Source organism: Lytechinus variegatus, chromosome 7 (genome assembly GCF_018143015.1).
Source record: "Lytechinus variegatus isolate NC3 chromosome 7, Lvar_3.0, whole genome shotgun sequence".
NCBI classification, from domain to species: Eukaryota; Metazoa; Echinodermata; class Echinoidea; order Temnopleuroida; family Toxopneustidae; genus Lytechinus; species Lytechinus variegatus.
Window position 1 is genome coordinate 33,854,625 of NC_054746.1, and position 17,792 is coordinate 33,872,416.

General features: G+C 35.7%; 1 protein-coding gene across 3 annotated transcripts in view; it reads right to left on the reverse strand.

The window, feature by feature from the left end:
* Positions 1–2,723: 2,723 nt before the first annotated feature.
* The window catches only part of LOC121419081, a 58,025-nt gene continuing 42,956 nt past the window's right edge, over positions 2,724–17,792 (reverse strand). For all 3 annotated transcript variants that reach the window (XM_041613378.1, XM_041613377.1, XM_041613379.1), the window contains exons 7-11: positions 16,088–17,778; positions 10,491–10,596; positions 9,701–9,958; positions 7,966–8,046; positions 2,724–5,405 (exon numbers count right to left, since the gene is read on the reverse strand). In XM_041613378.1, coding sequence (XP_041469312.1) covers positions 5,251–5,405; positions 7,966–8,046; positions 9,701–9,958; positions 10,491–10,596; positions 16,088–17,778 — 2,291 coding nt within the window. In that variant the 3' untranslated portion in view covers positions 2,724–5,250. The remainder of the gene's footprint in view (positions 5,406–7,965; positions 8,047–9,700; positions 9,959–10,490; positions 10,597–16,087; positions 17,779–17,792) is intronic.

Below are 17,792 nucleotides of genomic sequence, written 5' to 3' on the forward strand. Positions count from 1 at the left end.
AGGACATATCTTATGAAACTGAGACTTCTACCTCCTCACCTTTGCAGGTAATATTACATTTCCTGAAAATTCATTTATGTAAAAAAAATCACATTGATATATATAAAAGGGATTAGTGCTCAGTGAATAAAAACTATCACATATTTACAAAATGAAACCTAATTAAAAATGTACCATACATACTCGTAATACACAACATTTCCCATAATGTGAATAAATACCATTTCTATTTTTTTCACACAATTTTAACATACAAAAATACAAAAATAAGAAAAATACAGTTAGAGACAATTTAAGTTTTGAGGACTGAAAAAAAAATGATTGAAGAATAATTGAAGAAACTAATTATACTATTGTATCTAAACGTTTAATGTTTCTTTATTCTTTTTACATTTTCCATGCATGTAGTTTGATAAGCAAAGATTAAATTGAATACTAGGTGCACATAAAACTTGTTTATGAACAGATGACCATGTTTGGAAGTTGAAAGTTATCATAAATGTACATGTTTAAATAATCACCCCCAAATGTATGCCAGAAATAAAAGTGGAAAAAATATTAATGTGTTATTTTCATACAATCATGCATGGCCATGGTTCTGTATAAAACATTAAAAGACACAATTACATTTAAAACTGATTAAACAAATACATGTAGTTTCTTTTCTGCAATACATTATACAATACATGTGGCTTCCACAACAATTCCTGATTTTACTTTTTTATTTTTAAGCAGATATTTTCAGTTGTTATCAACATTTCAGAAAATCTTCATCAATTTACTCCAATCATTGCACTAGAACAGCATGTGTGTAAAAATATCAACATATTATAAATCTCCAGACATTTACATATCTATATAATTTAAATACACTTTCAATTCTGACAATATATATGTATGAAATATCCAATACAAAAATAAGGGCTGAAGAGGCAGAGACACACTTCCTATAATTCATAATTGTTTGTTTACATTTTTCAATGTTCATAATATAAAAATACAAGTCTGCCCATGCATGGTATACCTAATAATTCACATTACATTCTTACACTGTACTATATTTTGCAAGGACACTGTAAAAATTACAAATTTTCAACCAGTGTAGTCATAATGAAATAATCTACAAAATTAATTTGTTTCATAATGCTGACTATAAAAAAAATCATCCAATGCACAGGGTAATATAAAAAAATAGAATTAATTTCACTAAAAAAGATTTTTTTTTTAAATGCACAAATGGATTTTGTAACCATCGATATGAGAGAAGGAAAATGAAACCCATAAAATCTCATACCACATAACATCATTGATAAATACAGGATAATCAAAATGAATCCACTTACACCACAATCTGGGTTTTCATTTTTCAGTATGGAGTACAACCTCTTCCAAGGGTGGGACTCTTCAGGTTCAAAGTCTCTGGATGGAGGTCGCCATTTTTGCAGTTCAAAATCTTCATCCAGAGACATCGAACCTGAAGAAGGCCAAATTTGAAGAGTTGGTACTCCATATCAGGGAATCAGATTGGGGTATATGTATATTGGGATAATATATGGTATTTTCTTTATATTTTGGGGGTTTCATTTTCTTTTAACACTGCATTTTCTGGCGGGCAACATAAAATACACCTGGGTTGAGAGAGGAAATGATCTCAGATGGTTCTCGTACTGAGAAGTTGTGCGTCTTTTCCATTTTCTCCTTATTCATATTTGTGCACGGACTGCCATTTTTGTCATACATGAATAATGTGCATGGACAATGACAGGCTAATTTTATAACTTCCTAAGAATCCTTTATTGTAATTGGCTGTTGAACAATATTGCATTGGAAGTTACAATTATAGCAACTCTATGCAACAGGGCCTGCTTATGTACCCTACAAAGTTCACTTCTGAAGCTCAACTGCATGTGGGATTCCACCTTTCTTCTACCTCTTTTTGTCTATGCAATTAAACTTGAGGAATAAAAGCAGAAGTGGAACACCTCTGGCAGTCTCGCCTATATTATGTGATTCGATATAGCAGCAGTGCTGACTTAGAAAACAACTATTAAATAATTATTCACAAAGAACCCCACTCATATGATAATAAAATACTATGTCCATTGACCCCACATGACCTTTGACAATGATCATGTGTCCTATTAGACATGTGCAAAACAATAATTCATACTTGATTACCCTTATGTCTATGTTTCATGAACTTCTTGTAAAGATTCATAAACTTTCTAAGTTATGACGACAATTCAAACAAATACCCCCAATGTGGCCAAAGTTCACTGACCCTAAATGACCTTTGATTTTGGTCATGTGACCTGAAACACACACAAGATATTCGGGGATACATGGTTACTCTTATATCCCAAGTTTCATGAACTAGATCTATAAACTTTTAAAGTTATGATGACCGTTCCACAAATATCCCCAACATGGTCAAAGCTCATTGACCCTAAGTGACCTTTGAAGTAGGTCACATGACCTGAAACTTCAAACAGGATCCTCAGTGATACACTATCACCCGTATGTCCAAGTTTCATGAAGTAGGTCCATATACTTTCAAAGTTATGACGACATTTAAAAAACTTAACCTTGATTAAGATTTCAATATCGATTCCCCCAACATAGTCGAAGTTCATTGACCTAAAATGACCTTTGACTTTGGTCACGTGACCTGAAACTCAAGCAGGATGTTCATAAATACTTGATTACCTGGATGTCCAAGTTTCATGAAAAAGGTCCATATACTTTCTAAGTTATGATTACATTTCAAAAACTTGTCCATGGTTATGATTTCAATGTTGATGTTGTCGCCGATGGACAAGCTGCGCCTATGGTCTCGCTCTGCTATGCAGGCGAGACAAAAATACTTTACAGATTATCAAAATTGTTTCCATCACTATGAACCACGGACAGGAATCCCGTTATCTGTGGCAAGGTCGATCAACAGCACGCAAAATGGTTTCCATGGTTACAGAAAACCACTGATGGTAATTATTATCAATGGCAACTACCATCGCAAAATCGCTCAACAGCTAATCAAAACTATGGTTTTTGTGTTAATGATGAACCATTACTGGTCACTTTGTTAACCATGACAATAACCATGGCAACAAATTAAAGTTTCCACGGTAATAACCATTGGAGGCAAAGCTACAATGGGAGTTTCGTGAAAGGATGTAGAGCTTTGGGAAAGTATCAAAGCTGCAATCCTTTAACGATGTATATAGGCATTTGAATATACACAGTGGTGCATACAGGCAATGGAAAATATCAATTTAAGTGTACAGGTCCATATTAGGATCAAGCATTGCAAAATTTATTTGTGCGACAAACACTACTTTGCGTATTCATTCTGTATGTGTATGCCAATACATGTGCTTACTTCAATCAGAAAGAGTACACACTTATCCATTTAGTTCCCAATGACTACTTACTATACATTGACACATAATTCATTCTATACAACATTGCTAGTCACATTAAACAAATCTTTATAATACGCAATTTCTTGACAAATTTTGTTTAAAACTCAGCGTCAAACAAAACATGCCACCAGCAATGAGCCGATCAAAATTTTAAGGATAAATCTATTGTATAATAAAAAAAATAATGAAAAATATTTGAGGTAATCAAAAGGCACAAACACATTGTGCACATCTCCCTGTTTTTTTTTTATAGTACACTTCGGTCTTTTTCTTTCATTGAATTTTTTCACACACAAATTATCATACAAATGTGATTCATTTCATTCCATGGTGAACAATTATCACATCAAGTACACACACACACAAATTAGAAAATTTTAAACAAATTTTAAGTTTGGTTTAGACAATGGCCATATTTGCATATTCTTGTGTATCTACGCTGGGTATACACTGCGTGCTTCTGAATTCACATATTACATTACAATTTCAGAGATGGCCTCAAACAATATGGTCACTCAATTATTTTCAACTTATTTCAAATATTCAGAACTAGTTGAAAATGTTTTGTTTATTGAAAACAAATTTCCCTCCCCTCTATTGTGCTTTAAATAATAAGATTCAATTAAATGCAATTTGGAGGTAAATTTTGGAAAGATTTAACATGACTAGTAAAATCAATCTTGTTTTCTAAAAAGGTGCAAGCATTTTCTACCTTCATAAAGGAATCCATATGTATTATTCTTTGGTTTTCTTAAAATTAAACTGAGATTGCATTCATTTTATGAAATAAAAATTGCAATCATTAGCTCTTAAGCAATAAAGCCCAACAGACGCCAAATGTGAGATTTACCTGTAAATCCACAATAATGTTTGTCATCAGATACTTCGCCCAAAGAACACAAAATTGAAAATGCTAAAATATTGTTTTAGTGGTGAAAAAGTTCTGAGTCCGACAAAAAGGATTTTCTCCAGCATGTCTAGCAAAAACTTAAATAAACAAAGTTCAATAATCTGCTCTTTTCCCCCTCTTCTTTTTTTTATGCAAGGGGACTGTTGCAGGAAGAACTGCAATCAAAAATAGCTACATAATTGATCACAACCTGATTTTTCACCAATCAGAAGTGCATTAGAAATAGTTTTTGATTTTAAGGGCAGTTTGCTGTGTGCCTCCAATAACTACAACTGGGCAATTCCATAAAATAATCAACCTTCTTGTACATGCGACCCCCACTTTTCTCAAGTTTCACTTCACTTCATAAACTGACCAAATCATGACCATTTGAGAGCATTACAGACTGTCAAAAGAACAAGAAATCAGAGACAGAAAATTTTATGAAGGCCTCACATACATGGGGTTGGACGTACATATTTTATGGAATTGCCCAACTGCATTCCAACCAATTTCTACCATGGTTCAAAATTGAAGTTAAAATGGTCAATATCTGTGAAGACAGAAGGCATAAAGACAGAATGCACATTATAAAAATGTGTGGATCAAAAAATTGTTACACTTCCAAAATAGTTTGTTGCATAACTATAAAAAGATAGGAGTCTCATAAAATAAACATTCTTTGAGGAGATTTTTGAAGAAATCGTTCCTATAGATCCTAGGTAATCACATCATATTCACTATACAACTAGATAACAAGAAAACACAAGATTAGCCATCATCCATTTAGGAATATTGTTACACAATTTCTGATACATACACAAGACTTGAAGAGTTCACACATATTTCTTTTTTCAACTCTGCCAAACCTGACTGACAGAAGAATCTGATGATGTCTTCAACTAACCTGCCCTGTTTCTTCAAGAAATCAATATCAAATTATGAAGACAGATTTATTTCTGCAAAGAGAGCTGGCATGGAGAAAGTAGAATGTTGACACTGCCGTATGGATCGCTTGTGGACAATGTCAATTTTGGAGAGATAGGGCACAAACTGTAGCATGATCAAGTAGTTGTCCAATTTGCCATGTGTTTCTGGAGAAATAAAGGAGTACGAATGAAAATACCATTCATCACTCGGAAATCTGAGCCATGAAATTTTACATTTTATGAACCCAAAGTGACAAACCAAAGAATGATAAAAATATTGTATATAGCCTGCTGACGAAGTCAATGATATTGAATTTTAAATAAACATTGGTAAAGCTGTATATGCCTTGTATTTTAATTCAAGCTGTCCAATTGTTTGTGGGTTTCTAGGTATTTTGTTTAAATACTTGCCTATGTTATGACCATCTTAAAGATTTTATTACATCACTATCATTAGAATGACTTGCTTTAGAAGTGTAGATAGATCACAAGATTTCTACTTCAATGAAAAGGAGATTCATAGGTATCAAGCCTTCCAAGTTTGCTTTTCAGATATTTTTTGATAATAACATGGTTCATAATCTTTTTGGAAGACAACTGTCACTGCCTTACATGAGTAGAGACATTTTGGGGGCAATAGGATTCTTTTCAGTGCAATTAATGTGTCATCCTCAAGAATATTCTTTACCATATAAACATTAGGAGGGATAAACAACCCAACAAGCAAGAAAATGCTGGGGAAGCACAAATAAAGAGGAATAATTTAATTTCTTTGCACTTACATTTTTATTTATGACACTTTGGATAAGAAATGAAAAATTTATGACCAATAAAGCCAAGATCCCTCCCCCATAAAAAAAAATCAAACATGCAACATAAATATAATCATCTTAAATTTAAACAGCCCTTGCTTAAAAAGGGTTTAACAAGTGGAATGCCTCTGGCGGTCTTATCTGCATCACGCAATTCAATATAGAAGCAGTGCTGACTTTGAAAACTACTATCAAATAATTATTCACAAAAAACACCATTCATATAATGATACAATAATACGTTCATTGACTTTTGACCATGATCATGTGACCTCAAACTTGTCAGTGATACTTGATTACCCCTATATCCACATTTTATACACTACATCTATAAACTTTGAAAGTAATGACAGCAATCTAATAATTACCTCTAAAATAGCCAAAGTTCAATGACCTGAAATGACCTTTGACTTTGGTCACGTGACCTGAAACTCGGAGGACAGGATGTTCAAAGATACTTGATTACTCTTATGTCCAAGTTTCATGAATCAGATCCATACACTTTCAAAGTTATGATGGTAATTCAACAGATACCCCCACATGGCCAAAGTTCATTGACCTTTGACTTTGGTCATGTGACTTGAAATATGCACAGGATGTTCAGTGATACTGGATTACTCTTACAGTATGTCCAAGTTTTATGAACTAGAACAATAAAATTTCATAGTAATGACCTTGGGTAATTCAACAAGTACCCCCATCTTTGCCAAAGTTCATTGACCTTACAGTACCTTTAACCTTGATCATGTGAAACTCGCACAGGATGCTCAGTGATACTTGATTACTCTTGTGTTTAAGTTTCATGAATCAGATCCATAAACTTTCGAAGTTATGATGGTAATTCAACAGATATCCCTAATTTGGCCAAAGTTCATTGACCCTAAATGACCTTTGACCTTTGTCATGTGACGTGAAACTCAGGCAGGATGTTCAGTAATACCTGATTTACCTTATGTCCAAGTTTCATGAACTAGGTCCATACAAATTCTAAGTTATGATGACATTTCAAAAACGTAACCTTAGGTTAAGATTTTGATGTTGATTCCCCCAACATGGTCTAAGTTCATTGACCATAAATGACCTTTGACCTTGGTCATGTGACCTAAAACTCAGGCAGGATGTTCAGTAATACTTGATTAACCTTAATGGCAAAATTTTCATTAGGTCCATATACTTTCTAAGTTATGCTGTCATTTAAAAAACTTAACCTTTGGTTAAGATTTGGTGTTGACTGCGCTGCTGCTGTTTAAAAAACGGCGCCTATAGTCTCACTCTGCTATGCAGGTGAGACAAAAATTAATTGAACAATAAATCTTAAAGGAGAATGAAACCCTTGAAACATGTTGCCTTACATGAAAACATAAAAAATCAAAGAAAAGAGATCAATTAAAGTGTGTGAAAAATTGGGCAGACATTAAGAAATTTATGAGCATTTGACTGTTGAAATAACTAATGCTTTGTCTATTAAACCTTTCAATGTCTTCGCATGGCAGGGAAAAAAAACACTAGGGCCCCATTTCATAAAAAGTTGCTATAATAGCAACTCTTATTGGAATATCACCTTTCAATGGAAGAGCCAAAAACAGAATTTTCACTGTTGTCATGGTACTTGACATTCAAGCACGACTTGCTATCATAGCAACATTTTATCAAAATGGGCCCTGAAATAAAAGTCACAAATGTAGTAAAATATATAGAAAATATTTGGGGAGTTAGTAATAGTACCAAAGTGACATCACACATGTTGGTTGCATTACCAATGGGAGGATGTCCACATTCAAATTTTTATAAAATCATCACTTGTTCGATTTTTCTTCAAACTTTCATTAATTTTTGTAATCGATCTTTTTTTTTATTTCACAGAAGATAACTTGTTTACAAGGTTACATTTTTCTTTAAACACCTTTACATACCAAGGCAGTAATTCTGCATAATGGTGCGATAATCCTTGTGAAGTTTAAGAACAGCCTCCTTGTTCTCTAAGCCCTCCAAATCTGTGAGTGAAAAAACAATGAGACATCACTGTTTGCTGGCTTGCTAGGTGAATGGTCCATCTCAGATAAAGAGTAAACAAGTATTTCCAGTTAGGGTCATTCCATGCCAATTCACCCAATGAAAGTGCAATTTTGCACCCGACCCTCTCGGAATTCGTTGTAAATTGGTAGACATAAAATTCACCATGGCCCACGCACAAAACAAAAAAAATTAGTCAAATCGGTCCATCGGTTCTCGCGCTATGGCCCGCCCTTTTCTCCTTGTTTTGACAAAAATGGGCGTGACCTTCAACTTTCAATGGCCATTGCGTCATAACGTGTTGACCAATTTTCACGAAACTGGTACCAATTAAAAGGAAATTCAGAGAGGAATCCAAAACATGCATCAAATAATGTATTGGAGCGATTTATAATGTCGTGACCTTTGACCTTGAATTTGACCCTGAAAATAACCTTTGACCTTACCATGTGACCTGCGACTGCAGCATGAAATGCAGGTCTCCTAAATACATCTACAAAAAAAGTGACTTAGGGCTGTGGAGTTGTGTCATAAGGTTTGTGACAGACGACATTTGGATCCCTAATTCTCTCATAATAACAATCTAGCCACATGTGGAAGTTATTGACTACAGATTTAGAGTACAAAATTTTGAGCCCTGAGACATGTCTTTCAGAGAGTAAAGGCCTGGTCACACCGCCCGAGCGTTGTTGGAGCGGTCGTGGAGCGGTAGGGAGAGGGGTTGAATTTCGCTCACAAAATTGGGGGAAAAAATCAAAAACAAAAATAAAAAACAAAATAAAAACAATCAAAATCGAAAATGGTGAACGGGAGCGAGCGGTGATGATTTTTATTCTCTCCGCTCCAACAATGCTCGGGCGGTGTGACCATGCCTTAATGATGGAGACGGTTATACTTGACTGACAAACACACAAATCTATTTGCAGAAGACTGTTAAGTACATAATCTAGAATTTTATGCATAGGATGCGGAACTGGGGATTGGAAGTTTAGCCAAAAAACCTTTTTCAGTCAACGTACAAAAACATCAAAATTTCAATTTTATTGTACTTTTTACATCGTCAGACTTTCAAAACCATGTTGTCAGAAAAAATGAGGTCAACTGGAGTCCAAATGAAATGTCATTATATAGCCGAATCAATGTTAGCTGAGAAATTTTTAACTGGACCCAAACATACAAAGCATATAATTTGGAACCATTTGCACTGCGGATGTCGGTTTGTTACATGTACATGTTCTCGTTACAAATGTGAAGTATGTGAGTCCTCATTTTTATTTTTTCAACATATTTTTATTAAGGATTTCATTCAAATGGATTACATAAACTCAAGATAAATACATACAAAATTACACATCTTCATTTTATATCAACAAGGATAAGCAAAAAAAAGATTTATCAAATACTGAAGCAAATACGGATAGAATGAAATTCCTTAAAAATATACTTTAATATCTAAAAAAAAAAAAAACTCACTAAACTAAGCCCCCATCCCTCTATGTATTTTAATAATAATTAATATTGAATGACTGAATGATTTGCCTCAGTTGCCTATGTGTGTAAGTGCATGCACACACACACACTCTCTCTCTCTCCCCCCCCTTCCCATTCCCTCCATTCCTAGAAACATAAGCTTACCTGGATTAAGTGTTACCAGTATCATGAGAAGTGCCACCTCGATGCTATCAAAGCTGCCCAAATTGAACTGGTTGATGAAAGAATATGTCATGTCCTTAAAGCCGTCACTCATCTTGCGTAGGGAAGAATTGGTGAAGAATGTATCCTCCATCCACTTCCATTCCTCACCCATCTTCCAAGCTTTGTGGACCAGGATGATAGGGAATACGCTGTGCTTTATCAAGTTTATACGGTCATTCATGTCGATCGATGCAAATCCTGCAGAAAAAAGGAACAGTAGTAATCAGGTTCAAGGGGGTGACATTGTGTCAACTATTCTTCTCCTTCTCAACCTACCCTCATTCTTCTTTCTCCTACTCCAAGGTCATTCATGACAACAAATGCACAAAATATGGTGAAAACAATTAACAGGTTCTTGAGGATATATTTTTATTGATTACTTCTTAATTGAAAAACAAAGATTTTCATTAGAAAACAAAAAAAATCTCAAATTTTTAAAAAGCATTTTCCTTGACAAAAAATTAGCCCTGATCGAAAGCTAAAAAAAATTCCTTTGAACACACAAAAAAAAGAAATCCCCTTTTTAGAAAAAAAAATATTGATTTAATTTTGAAGATTATAACACTGGCAACAATTCTCATCCAAAGCATGCTGTCACACCCAAGAACTGGGGGAGGCTGAATAAGCCTTCTTGTGTTTTTAAGCATCAAAACTGTCTAAATTCTTGGGTTAAATGGGTTTCCCTGATCATTTGAATAGTAGATTATAATAAACCATTTACAATATTTACCTGGTATTTTCTTGATATACTGAACACTGGCAATGATCTTCATACTGACAGTCTCATTAAACTTGTCCCAATGGAGGCCACTATTGCATTCCCGATGGTGTGACAACTAAATAGAGAAATGAAAATAAAAGAACAAAAATTCAACTACATGAATTCTAAACTCTCCAAACAATCATCCTATGAACTTTAACCTTGTGAAAGCAAACTGATCATATCATCATCACACCTGCATGCATTACATGAGCCAAGTTTAAAGTTGATCCCTAGTACGGTTCTTTAGTTATTATGAACAAATTTTTTTTTTTGCAGGTCTACATGCATCATGACCTCTGTGACCTTTGAAACCTCAAAATCTACACAGATCATTGTCCATCCAACATGAACTAAGTTTGAAGTTCAGTCCTCAAACAGCTCCTCAGTTATCACATAAAAAAAATTGATTAAACTATGTATAATCCCCCTGTATGTGTTTTTTGGCCTTTGACCTTGATAGAAAAAAAATCAGCTAGATCACTGCCACTCCAACTGGAATATCAGTACCTGGACTCAGTTCGAAGTTGATCTGTCAAGTGTTCTTTATTAGTGCGGTACGGTGTGTTATCCCGTAGGATTTGTTTGCCAAAATTGATTTTTTTGTTGTTTTGGCTTCAATAGGGTCCCTTTAGACCAAAAATGATGGGGTTCAAATTTTCAGCCCCCTCTTTCCCTTCGTGGGGGCCCTTTTTGGCGCCATATTGGCCTGTACAAAGCCCAATATGATAATCCATTGTTTTCAACGTTATTTCTCACCTTTCTTCGCCAATTTTATTTTTAAGTTATCTGAGGTGTATGAGAATGAATATTTGATAATGTTGTGATGTCAATGCCTTTTTACTTTACCATATGGGGGCGGATTTTGCGAAAAATGCCCCAAAATTGTAAAATATTACCCCAAAAAATGTAATTTTCCCCATTTTTTGGCTCTAGAATTAGGACAAAAAGATTACAAAATGAAATACATATGTCTTGTTATACAGTCCAATAACAGAGGAATAAATCACATGTAATTCATATGATTATTCTTGGTCAATTGATGTAAAAATCAACCCCATTTCAGGATTATATGCAGTGAAAACCTTACTGTAACACTAGAGGGCGTCATAACTTATCATGATGATATTAGTGATGTACGGTATGTCATGACACAGCTCCTGTGGGACTTTTGCGCCATTATTTTTTTCATTTTTTCAGTTTTTGATTCACTTGGGTCCAATCTATCAGGAAGTGATAGGGTTCCAATTTTCCCCACCCTCACCCACTGCCCGAGGGGGGGGTCACCTATTAAGACTAAAATCAGGTGTATTAGCAATTTTGCATCTGGTTAAAAATATGAATTGTTTTATGGTATTTCATCATCCCTAGACAGCTAGAATGCTTATATCTGAAGACTTCCAGTTAGTCGAGCATCCTACCAACCACATCCCCTTCCCCTACCCCCCCCCACTGACTGGCATACAACTTTCACCATTCGGCCATTCGTTCTAGAGTACACGATTTAAGGACTTTTATTCGAATTGTCAATTATTTACATCTCGGCTAATTTCCAATTACTGATAGACAGATAGAAACACAAAGTATTTTTTATAGCCCCCCCCCACACACACACACCCACGCACACACATGCACATAATCATTATTGAAATAATATGTGATGTTTTATTGATTGACCTTCACAAGATTTAGAGAACTTCCGAACTTAAAAACATGCATTGTGGCTCAATTTCTAAGGTAGGGCCTATAGACTATTCAATGTACGACCAAAAATACCCTTACTCGGAAAAATTGCAACAAATTGTTTTTCAACAGTTTTTAGTACTAATTGACCTCAGGAATGGTATACTAAAAATCTACCAAAAACCGCATCAGGGAAAGCGGTTATTTTCAAAATAGTATCCAAGATGGCCACCATTCACTGAAAATTAATAAATACGACTCACTCATTATCTACCCGAGAATCCTAATTGGTTTCATACTCCATAACTTATTGAAACGGGGTAGAGTGAATATAAGGACCCCAAGATACCTGAAAAATCCAAGATGGCATAAAATATGGCTGCCGTGTGCCAAAAATCCAAAATTTCGTTTCCAGTCAATGATTTTAAGGGTGAAGTAGTAAACTGGAAAAGTTACAAGGACAGTGAGTCAGTGGTCTGGTATGTCCATAAACCAAAGATGAATTCAAAAAAATGATCTTAAAATGGCTGCTGACACTTAAAGCGGACATAGTTCATTTCATATCAGCCTGGGAGATTTTGGTGTCTAAACCAATGGTTTCAAGGGTCAAATAAGACATAAGGACAAGTTAATAGGGGCAGTCAGTGGTCTGGTATGTCAAAAAATGCGAAATGGCCTCAAAAATGCAGGTTCTAAATTGACTGTGGTTCTTTTAAAAGTAGACATTCATTAGAAATGCACATTGTGAATTTGATTTTGATGTCGACACTAGAGTTTAAAGGATCAAGTATATTGTTTCAAGTTGAAAGAACAGTCGGGTGTCAACTTTTTCAAAAAATCCAAGATAGCTTCAATGACTGCTTTTACTTAAAAGTGGATATAGAACATTAAACATACACCTGGGGCTATTATTTTGGTGTCTTCAGTATTTCAAGAGTTAAAAATACTTATTAAGGACTGGTTACAATGATTATGCAGTTATCCATTTTGCCTTAAAATCCAAGTTGACTTTCAAAAATGGGTTCTAAAAATGACTATTGTATAGTGGATACGTCATTCATACAATATCAACCTGTGAGAAATATTTTGGTGCCTAAACTTAGGCACCATGTATGGGATAAGTTATATTGATTCATGAGTGTGTAATAGCACCCATTTGAAGAATTTTTTTAATCTACCATGGATTTTTGGCAAAATGGAAAGCTAAATATCCTTGTTATTTGTCAAATGTGTTATCTGACCCTTAATACCACCATGTAGAAAACAAAATTATTCCTCACAGATTAATATTGTATGAACTCTGACCAATATTAATGAGTCTTAGGAATCATTTTGGATGTCATTTTGAAAACTTTCTTGGATTTTTAGGCAAAATGGACTAACTAGTGCATATCTTTGTAACCAGTCGAAAGTATCATTTTAACCATTGCGTGGACACCCAAATCATATGTCCTTGGTGGCTTTTAAATCAACTATGTCCATTTTAAATAACAGCAGTCACTTTAGACTCAGATTTCTTGACGCCGACTTGGAGTTTTCGACATAGACCACTGTTATACTATGATAATATTAATAATATAGGTATATTAGGGAAGCCCCTTCAGTTCTAAAACTGTTCTCCCAGCGGGCCCTGCTATTATAATAACCCCTGCTTTAAATTGGGCTGCTTAGGCGCTCAAGCATTCAAGGAATTTCTTCATACCGGGTACCCATTTACCCCACCTGGGTTGAGTGCAGCACAATGTGGATAATTTTCTGCAGAAGGAAATTATGCCATGGCTGGGATTTGAACCCACGACCCTTTCAAAGTCAAAAGACTAATCCATTGGGCCACAACACTCGAACGCTTGTAACTAATTTTCTTACTTTAAAAATCATGGTTAAGACATAAAAAAAATATCCTTGATGGATATTACATGTCCATTAATTGTAAATAACAGTGGCTATTTTATACTCCATTGTTTAACATACTCGACCAACGACTCTCTTTGTAACTTATTCTAATGTTAATATTATTTGACCCACTTTAGACACACAAAAAAAAAATCATATTTCCGGATATTGAACAACTATTTTCAAGCAGAAACAGCAATTTCAAACTAAATTTTTTGAAGCCATCTTGGATTTTTTCAACATACCGGACCACTGACTGTCCCGGTATGTTGAAAAATCCCAGATGGCTTCCAAAAATTAAATAAATGAAAAAAATAAACAGCCTTATTCTTGTCCCAATTTTGATCTTTGAAACCATGGTCTAGACACCGATTCCATCTATCTCAGGTTGACATGAAATGTGCTATGTCCATTTAAATTATCAACAGCCATTTTAAACTCCATTTTTGAAAGTCATCTTGGATTTCTGGGCACGAGACACTTGCTGTCCTTGTAAATTTTCCCGATATACTTCTTCACCCTTAAAACCTTTGAATTGAAACCAAATAAAAAAAAAATGAATCCAGGATTTTTAGCCTAAGGCAACCATTTCGGGGTAGAATCAAAACAAATTAGATGCCCATACTATGAATTGGCATTGGAAATAATTGCTCTTGAAATGTGTCAGCTTTCAAATTTATTGATAAAATTACAGTGCCTAGAATTTGATTTTTTTAGGGAAGTGCTTATCATAAGTTATGGCGCCCTCTAGTGTTGTAGTAAGGTCTTCACTGCATAAAATCCTGAAATGGGGTTGATTTTTACATCAATTGACCAAAAATAATGATATAAATTGCATGTAATATATTCCTCTGTTATTGGATTGTATAACAAGACATATTCATTTCATTTTGTAATCCTTTTGTCCTAATTCTAGTGCAAAAAAGGGGGAAAATCATATTTTAGGGGTAATATTTTACAATTTTGGGGCATTTTTCGTAAATTCCGCCCCCATATGGTAAAAGTGAAAAAACTTTGACATCACAACATCATCAAATATTGATTCTCACACACCCCAGACAACTTAACAATAAAATTCGCGAAGAAAAGTGAGAAATAATGTTGAAAACAATGGATTATCATATTGGGCTTTGTACAGGCCAATAGGGCGCCAAAAAGGACCCCCCACGAAGGGAAGGAGGGGGCTGAAAATTTGAACCCCATCATTTTTGGTCTAAGGGGACCCTATTGAAGCCAAAACAACCAAAAAATCAATTTTGGCACGCAAGTCCTACGGGAGCTGTGTCAGTGACATACCGTACCACACTATATTATCACAAGAACAAACACAGGACAGAAAGAAAACCCCACAGCAGAGTACCTCCATGGTCTGAGACATAAAAAGAGCACTAGGTATGGGCATGCAATGAAACTTTTCAATTTGCTTTTTACAAAACAAAATAATACAATAAGCAGAAATCCAAATCAATTTTGTACTTCCATTCTGCAATAAAGGGAAAATGCAATACACAGATGACAGGCTTTGCTCTCTAGATAGACTAGCATACATTTCGTCTTGCCTGTGCAGGAACGCCCTTAGCACCACACTCAGCGCATTGCATGCACCCAGAAACGCCTTTAGTAGCATGCACTAGGGAATTGCATAAGAGCATTTCTGCACCAGTGAGGTGCGCAGAAATGTGGTGCTATGGGCATTCCTGCACCGACACAACAATACAGTCCATGAAAAAAAATGACAGCGTGTTTTGTCATTTCTGCCTTTACCCTCCCACAGGAAATTAAATCTCCTTTAAATACAACCTGCAAAAAGTAAATTATTAACTGCCCATTAATATTCAATTGGACTTGACCAATTTATAAAATGCCCATGTGTCACTGTTTTGACAAAAAGAATTTAAAGACTATTTCAAATCCAATCACTAGTATGTGAAAAAAGTGTGACAGTCACTTCAATATCACAAATGGATAACTGAAATTGCAAAAACACTTACATATTCTGAAGCTATTCGTATGCTTTCGTTGTGAAACAATGACTTCATGACCGCAGTGTATCCAGTCATGCTGCGTGTCAAATCAAACAGAATGCTGTCTCTTTCGAGGGCTCCAAGATCACTGGTGTGCTTCATCAGGTCCAACTCTGTTTGGGCAGACAACACTCGATCGGTCAGATGTCCACTCTTCATCCTCTGTAGGAGGTTGTGGCAGATCAAAGCAACATTACGAGCAACATTGGCAGAAACATGACCAGGAAATGGACAGGTGTAGAGCCTGTCATAGGAAAGAAGAGCCTGACTGTTTTGAGGTTGATCCATCAAGGGACTACTGACACTAGGGTTAGCAGAATGTCCAAGAGATATAGGTGAACTTTGGGAGAAGGAATGGCTTGGGCTGGTAGCTGCAGGCGAATAGTCACTGTCCTCTAAAGCACATGTTACAGGTGTAACTGGACCAGATGTAAAGGCTACTTCTCTGGTTTCATCTGATGCTTCTGTTTGTTGCTTATACTTATCAAATGGAAGAGTGGGCAATGCAGTGGGAGATGCACCGGCGCAGCCAGGGATTGCAGGACTTGGTGCCTGTGAAACATTCCAGGATGGCCCTGGACTACTCTGGGGAGAGATACCAGGCACAGAACAAGCACTTGATCCTGCAGGGGATACGCACATATTCGTGTGAATGTTTTTTCTTGATTCACTTTCCATAGACATCAATTGAGAATCTGGAGAGACATGACCATCATGTTCAGCATCATTTCTCTCTACCATAGTACTCAAAACTTCAACTACATCTGGCTCCGTCAAAGTTGTGGATGTAGCAACTAGATTACCAACAAATCTTTCATCATCACTAGCTGTTCTGGCAGTGTCTATGTCAACTTGTTCCTTGTGGTTGGCAGTAATATCTTCTCTGAGGTGGGAACAATTCAGATTACTAATGTATGAATGGTATGGAGAATATGCAGAGGCATCTAATACTTCCTTTTTAATGAGTACCATGTCTTCAGGTTGAGGGTGTACAGATGAATCAGATTTGGAACTGACAGTTGAATGTTTATCTGAGTCAAACTGCAATGGAGAAAATGTATTCTTTGGTAAACTGCGATCTTCCCAGCCACTGCTATTTACACCAAGTGGCTGGGGCATGGGGTGGCTTGAAGAAACACTGTGTGCACTAGATAAAGTGGGTTTCTTTTTGTGATGATTGCTTCTGCTCCTTGAATGTGCAACAGACATCTCTGCGCATTTGTCTGATGTGGCAAGCAAAGCAGAGTTTTGTGGTAAGTACTGGAAGTGGGCATTACTTGGGGACACATGTGGCTGGTTAACAGACTGCTTGGGAATGTCCAAAGGAGACAACCCACTATGGGGTGTGCAAGATTCACTCAATTGTTTTGGTATGGAGGAGCTCTTCTTTAGTGCTTCTCTTACAGCTGGGGTAGCACCTACTACACTTTCTTGCTTGAAGACCCTCTGAATACTGTTGCCTTGCTCTTGCTCTGTCCGCTGATCAACATCCCTTGCAGATATCTTATCACTTTTCTCTTTATATGATGAAGTTTCAGGGCTAGATTTTAAACCACTCTGCATCCCTCCATTTGGCCAAAGAGGAGGTGTTACTGAGGATTTACCTTGATCTTCAACAAGATGAGTATTATACTTCTGGTGTCTTCCCAACTTGATACCTGTGAAGCCACAA